Raw genomic sequence first — 20,032 nt, 5'->3', positions numbered from 1 at the left:
GAGCAAAACACATCTTTGTTTGAGAAACTCCAGGCTGCTTATCTATTGTGACCTAGTGACACACGGTGTCAGAGTGAAAAAATAAAACACATCATGGACAAATATTTGGAAATGACAATTTCCTAGTGTAATAGAAATTTGTACTTTTATTGTCTTCTGATTATGGGCCCTGTCTCATGTGATACTTTGTCTTTTCTGCTTCTCATGTGAAAATGCTCAACTGCTTTTAGTTTTGTGAAGCATATGGCTATGTGTACAAATATGATCATTGAACTTCATTCAGTATCTCTCAGCCCAGCAAGCTCTGAGGTTGATTTGCAAATGACTGAATATTGCAATAAACTCTTGAAAGACAATTCTCCATCTCTTTTACAGAGAATTTCCACGATACTAGTGTATTGTATTTAAATCAGTTAAGGGAAGGATGAAATTTATCCTTTAGGAGTCTGGTGTTTTAGTTGGCTCTGACCTGATTGACTCCATAAAATCAGTGTCTGGTAAGCTATTGTTTCACTGATAAGATCTTGAGCACTGAAGTAAACCATCGTGCTTTTGCTGCACCTTTGTTTCCCGACAGCCTGAGGTGTTAGTGGCTGCCGCTGCAGGAAGGGACGAACTTCTTGCTTAGGAAACCGGACTCCACATTGATGCTTATCTCTCCTCACATACAGTTAATTGCGGTACTGCTTGCAATGTACTTACATTTGGAAGGAAATATCAAAATAGTATAGGTTAAATTCCTGTAGAATACAGTAGTTTGGCTATTGCAGGATGATGGGAAGCATGTTTCTGATTTTTACTGCACCCCAGAGAAGTATCTCTACATCTTGTGTTTCAGCACTTCAACAGAGACACTTGACGTCATGATGGATGACAGTATATGCTTTTGGTGTAAGACAAATTTAGAAGAAACTAGAGGTTAAAGTTAATCTAATCCCCCAAAAAGCAATCAATAAATCAGACAAATCTTCATTTTACAGTGTATATAAAGTATACAATAGCCTATATAAGTAATTCAAAAGCAATACACAATGAATTATATAAATAGGGTAATATGAAAGAAATGTTATTCTGTGGGTTATGTTCTGAGGGATTGTAAATATTATGACAAAGAACTAGATCATAGAATTTGCCATTTTAACCTTTACATGAGGACACAGACTGATTCTAGTTTGGTCATATACGAGTCTAGTGATTCAAGTGAAATCTCATTATACTCTTATTGTAACACATGCATTTTACAAGAAGAGGGTTGCATCTAACACAGACTTCTCCCTCCTGTGCTGACCTCCCTGTTTGTAGATAATGGAAAGGTTATCAGTTTACAGGAAACTGGCTACGGATTTGGGATGGAAACCGGAAGGAAGATGCCTTTTTGTTTTTCTTTTTTTGAGGTCACAGGGTAACTGGCAGAATGCAGTCAGTATCAGTGTCTATGTTAAGTCTGAGGGTCAAAGTGAATGGAGCTCTCTTTGGCGTGTCGACAGTAGCTAATTCTGTTCATGTAGTTCTGCAGAGTTTAGCGCCACTCTTCCTCTTAATGTTTTCTCTGTGTCTCACCAGACACATGGTGAGTCACAAGCAAAAAAAGAAAGCAATGGCAAGAATGTGCTCCACTGTTGCAATACAACGTGTGCCTTTGAAGACCCAGTCATCCTCATGAGGGGAAAAACCCAGAGGAAAAGGATGTAGACTCCTATAATATGGATAGTGGAATCTCATGGGAATAAAGGTAATATTTTGTGGTTAATACCATATAACATAGAAATGAAAGACAAAACTGGACATTTTATCAAGACAGCAAATCATTCTCCCTTAAAAGTCATCTACAGCCCAGGTGTCACTTACTTATAAGTGTATAGAGTATCAAAGTAAAGTATCAACAACAGTTGGATGGATAATTTGGTTCAGACATTCATGTTCCCCTCAGGATAAATGACCAGATCATGATTTCAATTTGTCCACTTATGACCAAATACGTGCAAAACTGATGACATTCCCCTCAGCCTCAGCTGTACTTTGTATTTAGTGCGAATTAATAATTGTTAGCGTGCTAACACACTAAACTGAGATGAACATGGTAATGAACATGGTAATCACTATACCTGCTAAACATGCTGCTGCATAACAATCATCATAGTATACTGTTTATGAAGTTAGTATAAAAATATATCAATATATTGTACTTTAGCATTTAGTACGAACAGGAATTTAATATTTTAATAAGATTTAATACTTTTTTTTTTGTTTCCAAGATGTCTTTGGAGCTTTTGCACCACCACCCACAATTCATTTTAGATCCAGAAAGACAGCATTACGCTGGTTTATCGCAGGTAGTTTTGAGTAAGAAAAGTGAGAAAAAATGTCATTATATGAAACTGGAGGAAAGTATTGAATGCTAAATGGTGGAAGGAAAGAGAGAAAATATGTGTGTAATTGATAAGAAGCTGAAGTATGACTCAGCTCAAGCTACCTCATCCCCTTGTTTTAACATCACACATTGACGGCAACTAAAAGCCCCTCTTATCAGTTATTTTAAACATGAAACTTTCCCCCTGTGTAACAGGATATGTTAGTGATTCCAACTGGCTCACCCCTTCCTGTAGGGACTTCACGCTTGACCGCCTGGCCTTCTGATGTCAATAAAATATCAAGCTGAAGTGCAAATGATTCCTTCTATTTTTACATGGAATGTCTGCAGAGTTTATACCACATCCTTCATATTTTAGGTGACTGAAAAATGATGAAACGTGCATTCAAAAAACACTTGCAGCGCTTTGTGTAAGTTTTTGTGCTTTCACAGAATGAGAAGCAAATGGTTCAATGCTGAAGGTTGTAAATGAATTTAATGATGGTTGTACAGAAGGGTCAATGCATTATTATGTGTTTTTTGTACTGGAACTGATAAATAAAGGCAGACATTTGAAACGAGATGCAGGTTTACACTCTTATTTCTTGTCATCAGACCAGGTGATCTCATAGTCGCTGAATGCACTCTTCAACTTCTCTACAGACACAGAATGGTCTGCTTTACCAAACGCCTGAAAATGAATGAGAAAGCATTTACATTAAACATTTACATTACATCACATTAAAATATTGCAGAGTATTTGGTTTTTCATTCAACTTTTAATCCTCTCCAATCAATTGAACTTACAGTTGATTCTCCAAACACCCTCAGTTTTTTCTCTTGGCTGTTGTGCTCTATCTTCCCTCCTCCAAGGCAGTTACACTGCATCCCCAAGGCCTCCATAGCCGGATTGACCTTCTCAAATATGTGATCTGTAAATAATTCACATTAAATCCATCAATCAAAACATACAAAATGGTTTAGTTTAATTGGTTCATTCTGCTGCAGCTACAAACACTTGGTCTTGGTTTGCATGTTTAACCCCAGCTGAACTGACGCACTTGACGCTCCTCTGCAGCCAACTACAGTCATCAACTTACTGTGATACTCTGCACTTTTTGTGCCTCGAACTATGTCTTTGTGCACATCGCCATCTTTCACTTTCACTCTGACCAGTATGTACTTAAATGTTCCCTCTGGATCAATCTCCACATTGGGGATTTTAGCCAGAGCGTCTGCCATTGCGACTGTAGCTTTACTCAACGCACCGGAGACTCTCAGACCGTTCAGTGGTCTAGCGACGATAGACAACATGGTGTGCGCTCACAATTGCCTTTATTTGGATTCGGGCGTCTATTTCCGGTCTTAAAGAGACAGGTCATTTGCAGCCTGTAGCCATTACTGTACAGTGTACAGGATAAAGCTGCACTTGGCAAGCTCGCACGCTGGCGACCCCACATGGCAGCAAGAGGGAACTGTTTGAATTTTACAGCTCTCAGAACCCAGAAATCATGTAGTCAGTATACTGTAGACTGGTTTCAGTGCACCACAGCTTATATTTACCATCCCAGTTCATAGCAAAGGAAAGAGATCAACAATGTGTCAAATGTTGGCAAGCCCATTCTTCACCCAAGAGACCTTTCTTTTATTCTTTCTACTTGATATGTCATTTCCTACAGCCAGAGAAGACTTTCCGCTGGTGTCTATCAGGAAGATCACAGTCAAAGCTAGTGGGGATGTCGTGTTTGGTTCAAGAACACTTCAGCGGACAGCAGGATGGATGTTTTTGGCATAGGTGCTTGAACCTGTCTTTGCTGGACAGTCTATAACCAGTAATCCATCCAGTAGGCTTTAATTTGGAGCCAAAAAGAAAATTCAAGGCTAAAGTTTGTGAGACAGTCGCAAACCTCTCCTTGGGAAGGAATTTCCTGCTTTATCAAGACAGACAAGACAGTGACGATAATGTTTGTCACAATTTCACAAATGTTTTGATTTTCTGTGATTTATTGAACACAGAAATATAAATAGATAGATAGATAGATAGATAGATAGATAGATAGATAGATAGATAGATAGATAGATAGATGTATTCACATAAAGGGATTAAAATAGCTTTGCCCTTGTACACTTTTTAATGCATGATGAATTGCAAGAATCGTTCTGTGGGGTGGCCTTAAGCAAGACCCCTAACCAGCTCACTGTGAAGAAAGCACAAATCAATATAAGTATCTTATTAGGATGTTCTTATCAAAGGTGAAACTGAGTTTCTCCCTGGGGTCTTGTTGTGCATGAGTTGATTAGGGAGTTTATATTATGTTTTTATGGGAAGGGGTGGAGGTTAAGAGGTGTCAAACAACAGCGACCACTATCCAGTGCCGCGAGTCAGGAAGGAAGGATATGAACTGTCACTTCTAGAAACACAGGCAGCCAGCAGGCGCCTCTGCTCCTGCACCACACACTTCCCGTCCCTGGACCCTCGTAAAAAACACCAGTAAAGTGTTTCTTAGCGGCCGCTGAATTGTTTTTTTCCCCTGTCTTTCTTCTTTTGATGAGCACATCCTTTGACAGGACATGTCAATTCATTTTTTTAACTGTGAAAAGCATGTTCCAGTGTATCGATTTTCTGTTGGCACACATTGTACTACTATTAATATGCAACCAGAATGAATCATCATGCACACTCTTGGAGCTTAGACTTAGACTGGTCCAAATGGCTTTACAGACACAAAATGGTCTCACTTGTGTTGCCAAACATAGCGCTCTTTTCTTTCATTTAGTGAAAAATATTTAAAGGTTCAAATCCAGATAAGAGGACACAGTGGGGCTATCTTTGGCCCAAATCTCTCTCAGACACTCTTATCAGTTCACAGGATTTCAGCCTTTTACTTCAACCGTGCGTCAGTATGTGAGCTTTGTGCTGTCGTGCCTTCCCCAAGAAATTGAGAAAAATTAGTTTCTCAAGTTTTTAGTCACATTAGTACATTATCAGTACATTAGCACATTGTTAGGCAAGTGTTTAGATCCTTTACTTAAGTAGAAGTACTTATACCACTATGTAAAATACTCCATTACAAGTAAAAATGGCCCCTTTCTATGTGAACAATATTGTATCATTTATAATATGTCATTATTATTAATGACATGACATTAATGTCAATGTCATAAAATCTTAAAAGTAACTAGTAACTAGTAGCAGTCAAATTAATGTAGTGTAAACTAATGTAACCACAATGTTTCCTCTGAAATGTTGTAGAATAGAAGTATAAAGTTAGCATAGAATGGAAATACTGTAAAGTACAACTTCCTTTAAAATTGTACTTAAACGAATAAAGTAAATATACTTACTTTCCAGTGACAATAATATTGATACTAATTATAAAAATAATAACATTAACAGTCAGGTCCTCCTAAAACAAAGGATTTTTTTTTTTGCTCCATAGCAAGACAGAGAGAGGGAAAGTTTCCAAGTACCCCGGTGGGATGGGGAAGTAGAGGTGGGGGGGTGGGGATTTCCAGTGAAAAGCCCAGTTGTGATGAGAGCTTCCAGGAAAACAGGACCAGGCCGGTATATAAAAGTAGGCAACTCAGCACATAAAACTCATCCCCTCTTTCAATGTGCTGAGACTAAAGAAATACTAAGAGTCCTCTGAAGGTTATCACACATACCACTAAAATGGTGAGTGTAGAGGGATCAGTTTAAATACAATTGTCTTTAGTGCGAAGTCTTTTATTATTTGCTTGTGGTCAGTGATGCATCTGTGGTATCAATTTATCCTAACTCTTTTTTACTTGATTCTTACAGGAGTTCTGCTTTGGATTACTTGAGACACGTGGATCTAAGACCTCTATCTCACTGATCCGCTTGACCTTTCTTTGCTCAAGTATGTAAATTTAATGCAAACAGAACCTTTTTTTTCTAGATATGACTTTTTAAAATCTTCGTCATTACCCTGCCGTTTAATATGTGTCTTTGTCCTCTATCCTCAGTGCTGTGCATGTGGACTAGTGTAGAGTGCTGGTCCTACAACTACTCTAGCAACACCATGAATTGGCAGCAAGCTCGAGCCTGGTGCCAGAGGCACTACACAGACATGGTGGCCATCCAGAACCAGGAGGAGATCGAGCATCTTAACAGCTGGCTGCCCAAGAAATCCTCCTACTACTGGATTGGGATCCGCAAGGTCAATAATGTCTGGACCTGGGTAGGGACCAACAAGTCTCTGACAAAAGACGCAACCAACTGGGCAAAGGGTGAACCAAACAATGGCAAGAATGGACGTAATATGGGCGTGAATGAGGATTGTGTGGAGATGTACATTAAAAGGAGTATGCAGCCTGGCAAGTGGAATGATGAGAGGTGCGAGAAGATGAAGACCGCTCTGTGCTACTCAGGTGAGCCACAGTTAGGGATGAGGATACACTGCTCATTTTGACTGCTTTAGTTTTGATATTCTTGTTCATCATTAGGGAACCTTTTGATTTAACTGTTTTAAATGATTTTGTGATGGTGAATTGAATAGAAGCTCATTTTATGCAACCTATACTTCTCCTTTCCCCAGCTGCCTGTAAGAACGACTCATGCCGGTATGGAGACTGTGTGGAAACCATCAACAGCCACAAGTGTGCTTGCTTTGAAGGCTTTTACGGAGAGGGGTGTGAGCAAGGTGAGAAAATATACTGATGTTGTACTTTTAAGTTGACATGACTTTAACTCACCTACAGCCACGACCTGATATCTAATTGTGTCTTGTTTTCTTTGTTGGCAGTTGTTAAGTGTAACAAAGAGGAGGTGACCGTCCCATATAAAGGAAGTGTAAATTGCACACATAAGTATGGAGACTTCTCCTACGACTCCTTGTGCCAGTATTCCTGCGAAGAAGGATACCAGCTGAGTACGCCAGGACCCCTGACATGTACTGCCTCGAAAAAGTGGTCAGAGCAGCCTCCCACATGTGAATGTGAGTTGTGGCATATTGCAAAAATAAGATTTTGATTTCAAGATTTCAGAACAAAATGTTATTATCCCAATGGTAGAGCCTGCTGTGATGTGCTTTTGATGGTCCTGTCATCCGCAGTGGTTCAGTGTCATGAGCTGTCTCACCCAGCAAGAGGATCCATGAAGTGCTCCGATCCTCTGGGCCCCTTCAGCTACCAGTCTACCTGTGTGTTCACCTGTGACGAAGGCTATGTTCTCGTTGGTTCCCCGTCAAACACTCTGCAATGTGAAGCATCAGGAATTTGGAATTCCTCACAGCCCTCTTGTGTTGGTACGCCCACATTTTTATTATTTTTAGCTCGCTGTTTTGTATTTAAGTCTATTATTATGATTTTTTCAAAAGGCTGCTGTTGACCTCTTCTGTTCCTCCCTCTGTTTTTGCAGCTGTCCAGTGCCCTTCTCTCCAGGAGCTAGAGAATGGCATTGTCAGCTGTGGAGATGATACAGACATGAGGTTCAGCTACGGAAACACCTGCAGCTTCAGCTGTGCCCCCGGCTACCACCTGGCGGGACCGAGCAGGGTGACATGCACGTCAGCAGCTGAGTGGAGTGAGAGGATGCCTCGCTGTGAAGGTGAGGGCGCACTTTAAGTCAAATCCGACCACCTTTTGTGCAATAAGAGGAGCTTTCTTGTATTGTGCCTTTGTGACAAACACATTAAATAGACTTGTTTTTTGTTTGTTTTCCTGTGTTAGCCATCACTTGCCAGAATCCAGAGGGAAAAGATCACCTGATCCCCCAGTGCAGCCAACATTTGACTGAACTGCGGCCAAACTCCAGCTGCAGCTTCAGCTGTAAAGCAGGCTTTGAACTGCAGGGAGCGCACACCATTCACTGTTCTGAGGATGGACAGTGGAGTAAAGCCATACCCACCTGCCAAGGTATGGTAGCATATTTTGACATAAATCTCTGCTTATAACACTATTTGCTTTCTGAATAGCTTTTTTTATATTTTATTTTATTTTTGCAATGTCATGACATCTCATCATATTTTATTTATCTTTTTAGCAAGAGGTTGTCCTCCTCCCGAGATTCCAACAAGTGTCCAGATGAGCTGCAGCCCTCCTCTGTCTGTACCTGTCTCTACCGTGACCCCCCATCCACTTGGTATGGTCTGCAATTTTAGCTGTGATGAAGGCCATGAGCTGCAAGGTGCACTTAGCATGGAGTGTGCACATCCAGGCCAGTGGACCTCCACACCACCAACCTGCACAGGTATACACATGTAGCCATTTTAGTGTTACATCGCTGAACTGAGATCTCCTTTCTCAAAATGTGAAGATAACATCTAAATTCTTCTCCCACAGCAATGAGATGCCCGTTGCTTGAGGCTCCTGAAAACGGTCATCTCAACTGCTTAGACAGTGAGCCAGTGTACAACTCACAGTGCTCCTTCACATGCAATCAAGATTACTCATTGGGCGGACATGACCTGCTGACCTGTGGTCCTCATGGCAATTGGACTGGAGAGAAACCCATATGCCAAGGTAAAACAAACAAAAAAGGAATCAAATGTTGGAGATTAAAAGATTAAAATACATGTTTGAGTTTATGAGGTCAACAAAATTATTCACAGTTGATAATGTTTCCACAGCTCCCCCTTCTCCAGTTACTGCCATTGCTTCTGGTGTGGCAACAGGGGGCACTCTGTTGTTTTCTGGTCTGGCTCTGGTTATGTGGATCCTGAAACGACTGCAGAAGAAAGCAACCAAGTTTGAGCTGAACAGGTTAGATAATCATCTTTTGTAAATCATACGTTTTTCTTTAAAGAAATATTGTTGAATTGCAGTGCTCATCTTCTTCTTTTGTCTTTTCTTACAGCAGCTCGGACATAGAGCCCCCTCCACAGGTCTACAAAAACAGTATTGACAGCCTTATATAGAACAAGGTCATATTCTTCAGAGGCAACTAAGGACAACTGTATATATCTTTACCATAACTACACGTGAATTGCCAGTCATAGTAATGTAAACAATATGAACAAGTATAAAACTTTAACAGAAACATATACAAAACCCAATATGTCAGAGCTATCAGTGGTGAAAGGAAAGGTTTTCTTCAGACCTTTGCATCTGATGGTTGTATTATGTTTTGTGGAATTTCATGACTGGATTTCATGATTAATTCTGCGACGTTGCTCAGGCATTTATTTCCTCCCAAGGGGAGTTTTATATTGAACATATTGTTCAACAGCGATATGGACATGCTGGTGCTGGTGGCTCTATTCATATTATTGTTAATGTTACATAATGTTGTGGGTGGATTGCCATGTCATAGCAGAACTGTGAATAATTTCATATATACTGATTTCAGTATTTATCTACTATTTATTGAACAAATGGTTATTGTATTTGACATGTTCATTCATATTTCTGTATGTTTAAAGCAGTGCTGATTTTTATTCATAATAAAACTTCAAACCATTATTTGCTTTTGGTCATTTTTATCTTCCAGTATCATGACTAATATCTACTGCCGGTTCAAAAAAATGAATACACTGGTACAAAGGTTCAGGCATCAACACCCAACACCAACCTATTCCCTCACTTTGAGCAGGGACATCTATGCAGGCATTGCAGGACATCATGTGTTTGTGGTCCAAGAACATACTGTACAGACCTCCAGTCTGTTTCTGTGACCTCCATGACAATGGCTGGGACAGAGATGAATAGTTGAGGTATGCAAAGGAGGAAGAGCTATGCTGCTGGGTAGTCTGTTTTACAGATCACCACCATTGTTTCTTTCACCAAATTCAGACATAAGAGTCTTCTATGTCAGCACTAACAGAACCAGAAATAGATCTGATTGTACATCAGACTGAAGGTGACAGCGTGGGCACTCTGTCTCTCTTGCAGTTTAAAACTTCACAACAGGATGCAGAGAGGCAGTGTCTAAAAACTGTCAACTAGTAACAAGGGAAAGGCTTCATCCCATTGAGCTATGTTGAACAGTAGGCTACCCATTTTGGACACATCTTGCAACAAGAGCTTTTAGTCAATTTTTCAAAAGCCTGAGACTGTTCTCTAAGTGAAGGTCATAAAGGAATACATCACTTTAAAAAAGCAGCAAAAGTGACCAGGAAACATGCAATTATTGCAAAATGATCCCTATTTAAATTCATTTTTTGTGGGTAAATATTTCTTTGTGTTGGCTCCAAGATTCAATGGTGACTTTCATTTGAAATATGTTTTTATTGTTGGGATTCCCTTTTATGGATTTTCTTTTCATGCATGACTGAAAAACCTGCCCCTGTTCACACCTTTACCAGAAACAGGCGGCATTTCCCAAAAGGTCTGTTCAAATGCAACAAGTCATTAAGTCAGTCATTCAGTCAATCATTCATCACATGCATTATACTCTGTACAGCAAACATCCAGGTATTGTATGATAATGTTGGACTGAATAAACTAAGAGAAATATAAAGGCCTGACTTGCAGCAAACTAACATTCATCCTCTGTACCGCTGGGGTATAATGTTTTATGTTTGATACCATTAGAAAAACAAAGATACCAATTCTGGGTAAGTAAGGAAGTTCTCATTCAGTTATTTTTCATGATGATATTCATCAATATTTTGGCTTCTGACTATTTCTTTCGTTGGACAGACAACAGGTGTTTGTAGGTTGCTCATTGAAAATGAAGTGGACATTAATCCTCCTCCTTTGTGAGTATTGCATAAAATGCATAGTTGATGGTATCTCCTGATGTGAACTCTTTCACATCACATGATGAATTATCACATCAGAGTTGTCCTTAACTTTTTTCTTTCAAAATATATATCAGGTAGCTCCTTGGCTGAGATTACCCTGAGCTGGACCTATCATTACTCAAACAAGACCATGAACTGGACCCAGGCTCGACAGTGGTGTCAGACCAGTTACACAGACATGGTGGTCATCCAAAACCAGAACGAGAATGACCATCTGGTCTCGAAGCTGCCAAACAGAAATAATAGTCCATATTATTGGATTGGAATCACTAAAAACCACAAGAATGAAACTTGGACCTGGATTGGGAATAACAGCACGTGGATTGGTGAGCAGTCCTGGGCAGCAAATGAGCCCAACAACAACCACAGCACGGAGTTTTGCGTGGAGATCTACGTGAACAGAGGAGTGAACCGAGGGAAGTGGAATGATGAGAAATGTGGCAATCGAAAATTCGCTGTTTGTTACAAAGGTTTGTGAAGCTGAATGTTTTTGAAGGCTGTTACCGTTTCAAAAAGTGGTGGAGGTTGTTTTAGTACAACAATTTTTCTTAACAGCCCAATGTAATGCAACATCATGTGGCAGAGGAAGATGCCAGGAGACCATAGACAACATAACCTGCCTCTGTGAACCTGGCTTTGAGGGAGACAGGTGCCAAACAGGTGAGGAAAGTACAGTACAGTAGGAAACATTTATTTAAAGGACAGATTCACATTTTTTCAAGTCTGTCCTAAAACCATTTTCACAAGCCCATATATACATTGTAACAATGACGCAATGTTGAAACTCTGAGTAACTTTTGAAACAACGGATGTTAACTGTACACAACATGTGCTAACTGTAACTAACACAATCATGTCTAGTTGCGGTTGTTAAGCTATGACTGGAAAATGGCTTTTCAAGGGAGGCGTTTAGCAAACTGTCCATTATCACACAACTCTGCAGTTCCACTCAGCTCTATAGAGCTTTATAGCATCTTTCAGGTGGTTTTCATTTTCTAGTCCGCAACTTTACTGTTTTGGTTCACTGTCACTGTCACCACTCAAGTACTGTTCGTTATAAAGCTATGTAAAGCTGAATGTTTTTGAAGGCTGTTAGACATTCAAAAGTGGTGGAGGTTGTTTTAGCACTGCACCTTTTCTTAACAGCCAAATGTAATGCGACATCATGTGGCAGAGGAAGATGCCATGTGACCATAGACAACATAACCTGCCTCTGTGAACCTGGCTTTGAGGGAGACAGGTGCCAAACAGGTGAGGAGAGAGCTCCCTGAAATTAAGCCACCAATTATTGCAGTAGGTAGTGTTCAGATTAATATTTTTTCAAGTCTGTCTTAAAACAATTCTAACATGCTCATATGTACCTCCTGATGGAGGCCAGCACTTTGCATGACAGCTCGGTTGCCATCGGCGTGTGAATGGGTGAATGTGCTTTGGGAACCGTTAAAGTTGAAAAGCGCAATATAAGTGGCGACCATTTACCATTTTACCATTCCTTCCACAGAATATCCTCAGGATAGTTCACTGACTTAAACTGCCCTTTTTAACACAACCATCATAAGCACCGCATCTGTTTCCTCTGTTTCCTGAAGCCAGGCCGAGGATCAAATTCAAAATACTGATCAAAATGCTTGCATCAGCATGTATGTGCTAAAAAAAAAAAGGATTATTCTCACAATAGGAAGTGAACATAAGACGTTACATAACTGTATCCCTGGTAAACTTTAACCTGTTTGTGCCCCTAGCTGTGGTATGCCCCCCTCTGCCTCAGCCTGATAACGGATACCTCAGCTGCTTGGGAGGAAACCAGACATTCAACTCGACCTGTCGGTTTAAATGCTACTCAGGCTTCTTGATGACAGGCTCTCCAGCTATTACCTGTGGGGTCACCGGGGTCTGGAGCGGCCCAAGACCTGCATGTGCAAGTAATTGTTTGTTTGTTTATGTAGAAATTTTAAATATATTAAAAAAATTAATAAATATACCAAAACCATTGTGCTGTTTCTCTGCAAGTGATTCTGCTTCTAATGAATCATTAGATATTATTATAATTCAACAGTAGTAGTAGTTGTGGTAGTAGTAGTTGTGGTAGTAACTTAGTAATATCACACTGTCAAGGATTGTACAGCTCAGGATTCTTTTTCTCAGGCTATAAACAGGCTCTGCTGGCTGTGGCTGGGTGTGGAGCCCTCTCTGCCTCCTGCTGCATCTGTTTTTGCTGGATGAAACACAGAAAAAGTCAGTATTTCTCAATTACACACATAGAAATAGTGATGCAATTCAATGTCATTGCAACAGACCTCAATAGTGACCTATTTGTCTGTTAATTTCTTAGGAAAGAAACTTGCCCAAGTAAGGTCAGTGTTGAAATGTACTTGCCCAAAGCAGCTCCACCCATTTATGCACATTCAATATTTGAAAAGTTAGTTTGCTAGAATGTTACAGTTTATTGCTCTTTTAAAAAGTATATTGCTTCTGTTATTTAAAATGTTAAACTATTCTACTGTAACTGTGATCCAGTTCAGTAAATCATTCAGTAAGTGTCCCTTTAATGTCCATCTGTTGTCCTTCATAGGCAGACTGAAGGAGCCACGAGTCCATCCAGTGAGGCTCAGGGATGAAAGATGTCTGAAATAGATCTATAATGACCCAAATGCAGCAACTCGCACTCTTTTTAAAACATTGTTTGTAGATTGACCTAAACATTCACCAGCTGCACAGGCTGTATGCCAGGATAATTCGTTAGCTGAGCATTTTTTCTTGATATATTGTATTTAATGCTTAATTTGGATATACTGCATGGATATAAAGTGTGTATGTCTGTGTATGGATGGTGTATTATCAGGCCATGCATATGTAAACTCAAAACATTCATTTAATAACATTAGAGTTGCATTTCTGTGGTGTCCTTGTTAACGACAAATTTAATTAAATAAAATTAATCTTAAAAAGTTTTTATGAGTACTACTATGTGAATGCATGTGTGTCCGGGTCTGTGTGTGTGTATGTATGTTCCCAGAGTGTTATGGGTGGTATAGTAGAGCCCTTCCTGAAAGGAAGTTACAGCAAAAGAGATATTACAAAATTGGTTACTGACTCATTCCCTGAAGCTAATTACTACAGTTTTGCCATCCATCATCGGCAAAGCAAGTAAATGCACGACAAGAATGAGTGACTGAAGACAGATCAAATGGTAAGACCTGTGAAATATCAGTGCAAGTCTTGTGCATTCATACATGCATGAATACACACTGTGCATTCACACCCATATACAATTATGAGAAACAAATGTTTTATTTTATTTCAGATGTTTCAAGGATCGGTTGAGACTAAACAAAGGCTGCACCACAGGATGCTCCTAGCTGCATTGCTTGTATTTGCCCAAGGTGAGTCTGTTTTTCTCTCATCTTACAGGCACCAAACTCCTGTCTTTTCTTGCTTCACCAGTTCAATGTTGTCTCACCGTCCATATATCTAACCTTAGACCTGAGCAGTGGAGGAGGAGCACAGGCATGGACCTACAACTACAGCATCAATCCATTGCGTAGTTGGGCTGACGCCCGCAAGTGGTGCAAGGACCACTTCACAGACATGGTGCCCATCCATAATCAGGAGGAGAATGACTTCCTCAACAAGTCGGTGAAGTTTAACAAAAAGTACTACTGGATAGGCGTTCTAAGAGTTGGTGAAGCGTGGATCTGGAATAGAACAAATGAGAAGTTGCCCGAAGAGGCTCAGAATTGGGCGCCAGGGGAGCCAAATAACCTAATGGGTCAGGACGTGTGTGTGGAGATTTACATTAAGAGGGTCCCAGACTCAGCCAAGTGGAACAATGCGAAATGTACCAGGAAGAAGGGAACCATCTGCTACACTGGTAACACACTCTTTATTTTGTTCAATGGACACATTTACTGACTCTGTAGACTTATTATATTATGTGGGATTTTACTCTGTATGTATGTAGTCTCTTGTACACAGGATTCCTGCAGTGCCCATGCAGACTGTGTGGAGACTGTAGGGAACTATACCTGCCAGTGCCATCCTGGTTTCCTGGGGTCACGCTGTGAAGAGGGTGAGCAAACATTGTACATATCTAAAACCAGCCATGACCTCTTTCATTGAAGGGTTGAATAATATCTTTTTTAATTTTGTTTTTCCTCAGCAATCACATGCAAACCCTTGCTGGAACCAGAACGAGGTTCTCATAACTGTTTCCATCCCTATGGGTCCAATCGTTTCAACTCTTCCTGCCATTTCCTCTGCGAACTTGGCTTTCATTTGGAAGGCGTGCCCCAGCTGCTGTGCCAGGCCAGTGGACTTTGGAACCACCCTGTGCCTCTGTGTCAAGGTATGGCAACTGGAAATCAACAATGTCAAAACAATTGTTATTCCAGATGTCAAAGTTACGCAGGAAATATTTCTCACTGCCTATCTCAGTTGAACAGTGTCCAGCTCTGAACCACACCGACATCAGTGCAGGTAGCATGAACTGCAGCCATCCCATTGCACCTTACAGCTACAACTCCACCTGTGAGGTCAGGTGTGATGAAGGCTATGAGCCCAGTGGACAGGACCAGATACGTTGTGACCACACCGGCCAGTGGACAGCCAGTGTCCCAGAATGCACAGGTAAAGTGATAGTCATTACCTTTAAATGTAGAATGAGACCTGTTGAGAAGACCAAATCATGTTTTAAACTATATCAGTAGCTTAACCTGATTAAAAATGTCTTTCTATCTGAATCATTTTTGTGGAATGCTCTAGCTTTTCATTTACTTCCTTTTTTGTAATACTTGACGCCTGTTAATAGATTGACGGCCACCTTTTACTGATACTTAGCTGGCCTCTGTGTGTAGTCACATCCTGTCCAGACATTACAGTAAATCAGATTCTGGTCACACCTGTTATCACTTTACTTCACACTCATTTATGTCTGCATTGGGAAAACAACATTGTAATTTAATGTGGGTTGCTGTTTCCCTTGACTGGAAATTATGTCAGCGTGGTTATTCATACCCCCCCCCCGTCATGCTCTTGCTATGTTTATAAAAGTGGAGTCATAATAACATGGATTTCCATTGAGTGGACCATGTGTGATTGATATCTATATCCCACCACAGTGAAAAGGTGCTCTTCCATTTTCTCTCCTGTTACGGGCAACATGACATGTGTGGACACTCTGGAGCCTTTCTCCTTTGGCTCACGGTGTAACTTCACCTGTCAGGAAGGCTACTACCTGACCGGAGACGACACGCTCACCTGTTTAGCCTCTGGACAATGGAGCAAACCTACACCTACATGCACAGGTGGGTCACAGGAGTTGTGTCAGGGCTCCCTGAAAGCAACACAAGCTTCATGAAAACAGACATAATTGTACACTACATACATAATTGTAAAGTATATCATAATCTGCTGGGGTCTTAATTGAATGTTTCTCATGTCTTGACTGTAATTCTTTACCACCTAAAGCTCTTAAATATTTTTGTCTCTCCCTCTTTCTGTTCCCTTTACAGCTAAGAGATGTCCAACTCTGAACTCCTCTTCTCATGGCTCCTTAGTCTGCTCTGCTCCCCATGGAGAGTTCAGTTTTGGGTCTCAGTGTACCACAATATGTGAGGAGGGCTTTGTCCTGAATGGGACGGCTGACACAGAGTGCACTTCTCTGGGAAAATGGAGCGCAGACATCCCACGTTGCTTGGGTAAGAAATTATGGATGTCTGTATCATAATCTGTTGATTGTAATCAACATAAGAGCTTGCAATTTCATGGTTTAGATGGTGTTCCAATACCACTTTACCTCATTAAGCCCTAAAATATCCTGTTGGTCTCTCCTTCTACCTGTTCCCTTTATAGCTAAGAGATGTCCCACTCTGAACTCCTCTTCTCATGGCTCCTTAGTCTGCTCTGAGCCTCATGAGGAGTTCAGTTTTGGGTCGCAGTGCACCACAACATGTGAGGAGGGCTTTGTCCTGAATGGGACGGCTGACACAGAGTGCACTTCTTTGGGAAAATGGAGCACAGACATCCCACGTTGCTTGGGTAAAGACAATATGGATGTCTGTATCATAATCTGTTGATTGTAATCAACATAAAAGCTTGTAATTTCATGGTTTAAATAGTGTTCCAATACCATTTTACCTCATTAAGCTCTAAAATATCCTGTTGGTCTCTCCTTCTACCTGTTCCCTTTATAGCTAAGAGATGTCCCACTCTGAACTCCTCTTCTCATGGCTCCTTACTCTGCTCTGCTCCCCATGGAGAGTTCAGTTTTGGATCTCAGTGTACCACAATATGTGAGGAGGGCTTTGTCCTGAATGGGACGGCTGACACAGAGTGCACCTCTGTGGGCACGTGGAGCACAGACATCCCACGTTGCTTGGGTAAAAACAATCTCTGTATCATAATCTGTTGATCATATTCGACAGATTAACTTTTCATGGTTTAGATGGCATGACTGTACCTCTTTACCAAGCAAAGCTTTCAAAAAGCTCTGTCCCTCTCTGCCTCTGTTTACCTTTCAGCTAAGAGATGTCCCACTCTGAACTCCTCTTCTCATGGCTCCTTAGTCTGCTCTGCTCCCCATGGAGAGTTCAGTTTTGGGTCTCAGTGTACCACAACATGTGAGGAGGGCTTTGTCCTGAATGGGACGGCTGACACAGAGTGCACTTCTCTGGGAAAATGGAGCGCAGACATCCCACGTTGCTTGGGTAAGAAATTATGGATGTCTGTATCATAATCTGTTGATTGTAATCAACATAAGAGCTTGCAATTTCATGGTTTAGATGAAGTTCCAATACTACTTTACCTCATTAAGCCCTAAAATATCCTGTTGGTCTCTCCTTCTACCTGTTCCCTTTATAGCTAAGAGATGTCCCACTCTGAACTCCTCTTCTCATGGCTCCTTAGTCTGCTCTGAGCCTCATGAGGAGTTCAGTTTTGGGTCGCAGTGCACCACAACATGTGAGGAGGGCTTTGTCCTGAATGGGACGGCTGACACAGAGTGCACTTCTTTGGGAAAATGGAGCACAGACATCCCACGTTGCTTGGGTAAAGAAAATATGGATGTCTGTATCATAATCTGTTGATTGTAATCAACATAAAAGCTTGTAATTTCATGGTTTAAATAGTGTTCCAATACCATTTTACCTCATTAAGCTCTAAAATATCCTGTTGGTCTCTCCTTCTACCTGTTCCCTTTATAGCTAAGAGATGTCCCACTCTGAACTCCTCTTCTCATGGCTCCTTAGTCTGCTCTGATCCTCATGAGGAGTTCAGTTTTGGTTCTCGGTGCACCTCAACCTGTGAGGAGGGCTTTGTCCTGAATGGGACGGCTGACACAGAGTGCACCTCTGTGGGCAAGTGGAGCAGAGAAATACCCCGTTGTCTGGGTAATAAATCATAATACGAGAGAGCTGCACTTGGTACTTGGGTATACATGTGTCCATACATTCATTTATATATTAATGAACACACCAGCTATGCCATTAACATATCTTGAAGAAAATACCCCTTTCTGACTCTTTGTTTCAAGATGAGGGTTATGATGATCAGATTTTTTGTTCAATGTTATCTACAGCACAGCCATGCCCCCTGCTGGCCAAGGCTCCACAACATGGGAGGATGAACTGTAGCCATCCATACTCCCCTTTCAGCTATGGCTCCCAGTGTGACCTTGAATGCAATGAGGGTTTCTGGCTGAGAGGAACACCAACTATGACATGCAACAACTCTGGCCTCTGGAGTCAGGATCTACCCACCTGCCAGCGTGAGTGCCCTGCATTACCTTCAACTTAGTTTTGTCTTGCTGTTCTGCTATTCAAACAGCTGATCCAATGTATGTAATTACAATTTCTCTCCTTTCCACATCTCAGCGGTACAGTGTGAGGCCATTCGTGCCTTGTCTTTACCCCTGTCTATAAACTGTTCCCATCCTTTGGGGATCTTCAGCTTTGGCTCCCAGTGTCTCTTTACCTGTAAAGAGGGATTCTCCCTGAATGGCACAGAGGTGCTGCTTTGCTCCTCCACTGGGTTTTGGAGTGACAGCCTGCCTAAATGCACAGGTAAATTAATGAGAATTTCATGGAAATCCATCCAATAGTTGTTAGAGGAGAAGTCAGAGGACCACAGTGGTCATTAGGATTCATCGTCTGGGAACCATGAATGCCTGTACCACATTTTGTGCCAATCCACTGAGGATTGCATGGCTCTGGGGATGGTAATTTAAAAATAGTGATGTATGATCTGCTGATCAAGACAGTGAAGATAAAACAAAAAAAGTTAAAAACTTGTATTTACTGTGATCTTTATGTGTTCCAGTGGAAGGTATGCCAGTGGGGACTGCCATGCTGATGTACACGGGTGTAGGAGCAGCCTCTGTTGTCGTGCCACTTGTCCTGATAGGACTGGGTTTGTTGATTATAATGCAATTTAAGAAAAGAGGTGAGACCTACTGTAATGATGCTCTACAGTTTCACACATACAGTATGTTGTAGAACTCACAGTGGATCCATGATCGTTATTTCTGATCTTTGCAGGAAATCCGATTATGCATGAGGCACCAGCATGGGGAGACAGAGAGAATCCAGCATTTGAATTTTGATTTTTTTTTTTTCTTGAATTTTGCAGCAAATCATTTCAAATACTGCAACTCAATGCTTGCTGTTATTATATGATGCTTGATAGTTACTGCATGATCCTGGTACCAAAAGATTACGATTAGAGTTTAACTATAATTTCCACTCAGATAATCTGATAATCATGCACATTTTGCATGAAGACATTCACCTTTTGTTATTAAAGAAGATTTATTATGCATGGTACGCATAGAATAAAGTGTGTGTGCAGCTTTTGCTTTGTGCTCTGCTCGTATATTGCTGAATTGTCAATTAAACATCAACAATTCTTGAATGGTCCCCTTTTATTCTATTTTATTTTATCTTATTTTTAGCTGACTCACATTAAGCATTTGATCAGTGTTGGC

General features: G+C 40.9%; 4 protein-coding genes and 1 long non-coding RNA gene across 5 annotated transcripts; 4 read left to right on the top strand and 1 right to left on the bottom strand.

Moving 5' to 3' along the window:
* Positions 1-2,838: 2,838 nt before the first annotated feature.
* Positions 2,839-3,664, bottom strand: LOC139287967 (14 kDa phosphohistidine phosphatase). Its single transcript, XM_070909188.1, has 3 exons — positions 3,451-3,664; positions 3,158-3,282; positions 2,839-3,041 (listed from the first exon to the last, which is right to left on the bottom strand). Exons 1-3 carry the CDS (start codon positions 3,662-3,664, stop codon positions 2,949-2,951), a joined length of 432 nt encoding a protein of 143 aa, XP_070765289.1. The 3' UTR covers positions 2,839-2,948.
* A 2,301-nt stretch (positions 3,665-5,965) lies between these two features.
* LOC139287425 (E-selectin-like) lies at positions 5,966-9,770 on the top strand. The gene is made up of 12 exons (XM_070908444.1): positions 5,966-6,026; positions 6,153-6,231; positions 6,338-6,742; positions 6,910-7,014; positions 7,117-7,308; positions 7,426-7,617; positions 7,731-7,919; positions 8,042-8,227; positions 8,355-8,561; positions 8,654-8,833; positions 8,941-9,073; positions 9,168-9,770. The coding sequence occupies exons 1-12, from the start codon at positions 6,024-6,026 to the stop codon at positions 9,226-9,228; spliced, it is 1,932 nt and encodes a 643-aa protein (XP_070764545.1). The 5' UTR covers positions 5,966-6,023; the 3' UTR covers positions 9,229-9,770.
* Positions 9,771-10,982: 1,212 nt separating this feature from the next.
* LOC139287735 (L-selectin-like) lies at positions 10,983-13,091 on the top strand. The gene is made up of 6 exons (XM_070908901.1): positions 10,983-11,010; positions 11,130-11,525; positions 11,611-11,715; positions 12,202-12,306; positions 12,798-12,977; positions 13,066-13,091. Exons 1-6 carry the CDS (start codon positions 10,983-10,985, stop codon positions 13,089-13,091), a joined length of 840 nt encoding a protein of 279 aa, XP_070765002.1.
* A 106-nt stretch (positions 13,092-13,197) lies between these two features.
* LOC139287426 (uncharacterized) lies at positions 13,198-13,891 on the top strand. Its single transcript, XR_011597420.1, has 3 exons — positions 13,198-13,290; positions 13,388-13,409; positions 13,628-13,891. It is a non-coding gene; the product is annotated as an uncharacterized lncRNA (long non-coding RNA).
* A 299-nt stretch (positions 13,892-14,190) lies between these two features.
* Positions 14,191-19,959, top strand: selp (selectin P). The gene is made up of 16 exons (XM_070908443.1): positions 14,191-14,245; positions 14,360-14,438; positions 14,537-14,926; positions 15,017-15,124; positions 15,215-15,400; positions 15,490-15,681; positions 16,173-16,358; positions 16,566-16,751; positions 16,906-17,091; positions 17,574-17,759; positions 17,914-18,099; positions 18,255-18,440; positions 18,629-18,817; positions 18,924-19,112; positions 19,369-19,491; positions 19,587-19,959. Exons 1-16 carry the CDS (start codon positions 14,243-14,245, stop codon positions 19,649-19,651), a joined length of 2,640 nt encoding a protein of 879 aa, XP_070764544.1. The 5' UTR covers positions 14,191-14,242; the 3' UTR covers positions 19,652-19,959.
* Positions 19,960-20,032: the final 73 nt, after the last annotated feature.

This window comes from Enoplosus armatus, chromosome 7 (assembly GCF_043641665.1).
Source record: "Enoplosus armatus isolate fEnoArm2 chromosome 7, fEnoArm2.hap1, whole genome shotgun sequence".
Classification (NCBI taxonomy): Eukaryota; Metazoa; Chordata; class Actinopteri; order Centrarchiformes; family Enoplosidae; genus Enoplosus; species Enoplosus armatus.
Note: the sequence above shows the minus strand (reverse complement) of the source record. Positions and strands in the feature narration are given on the sequence as shown.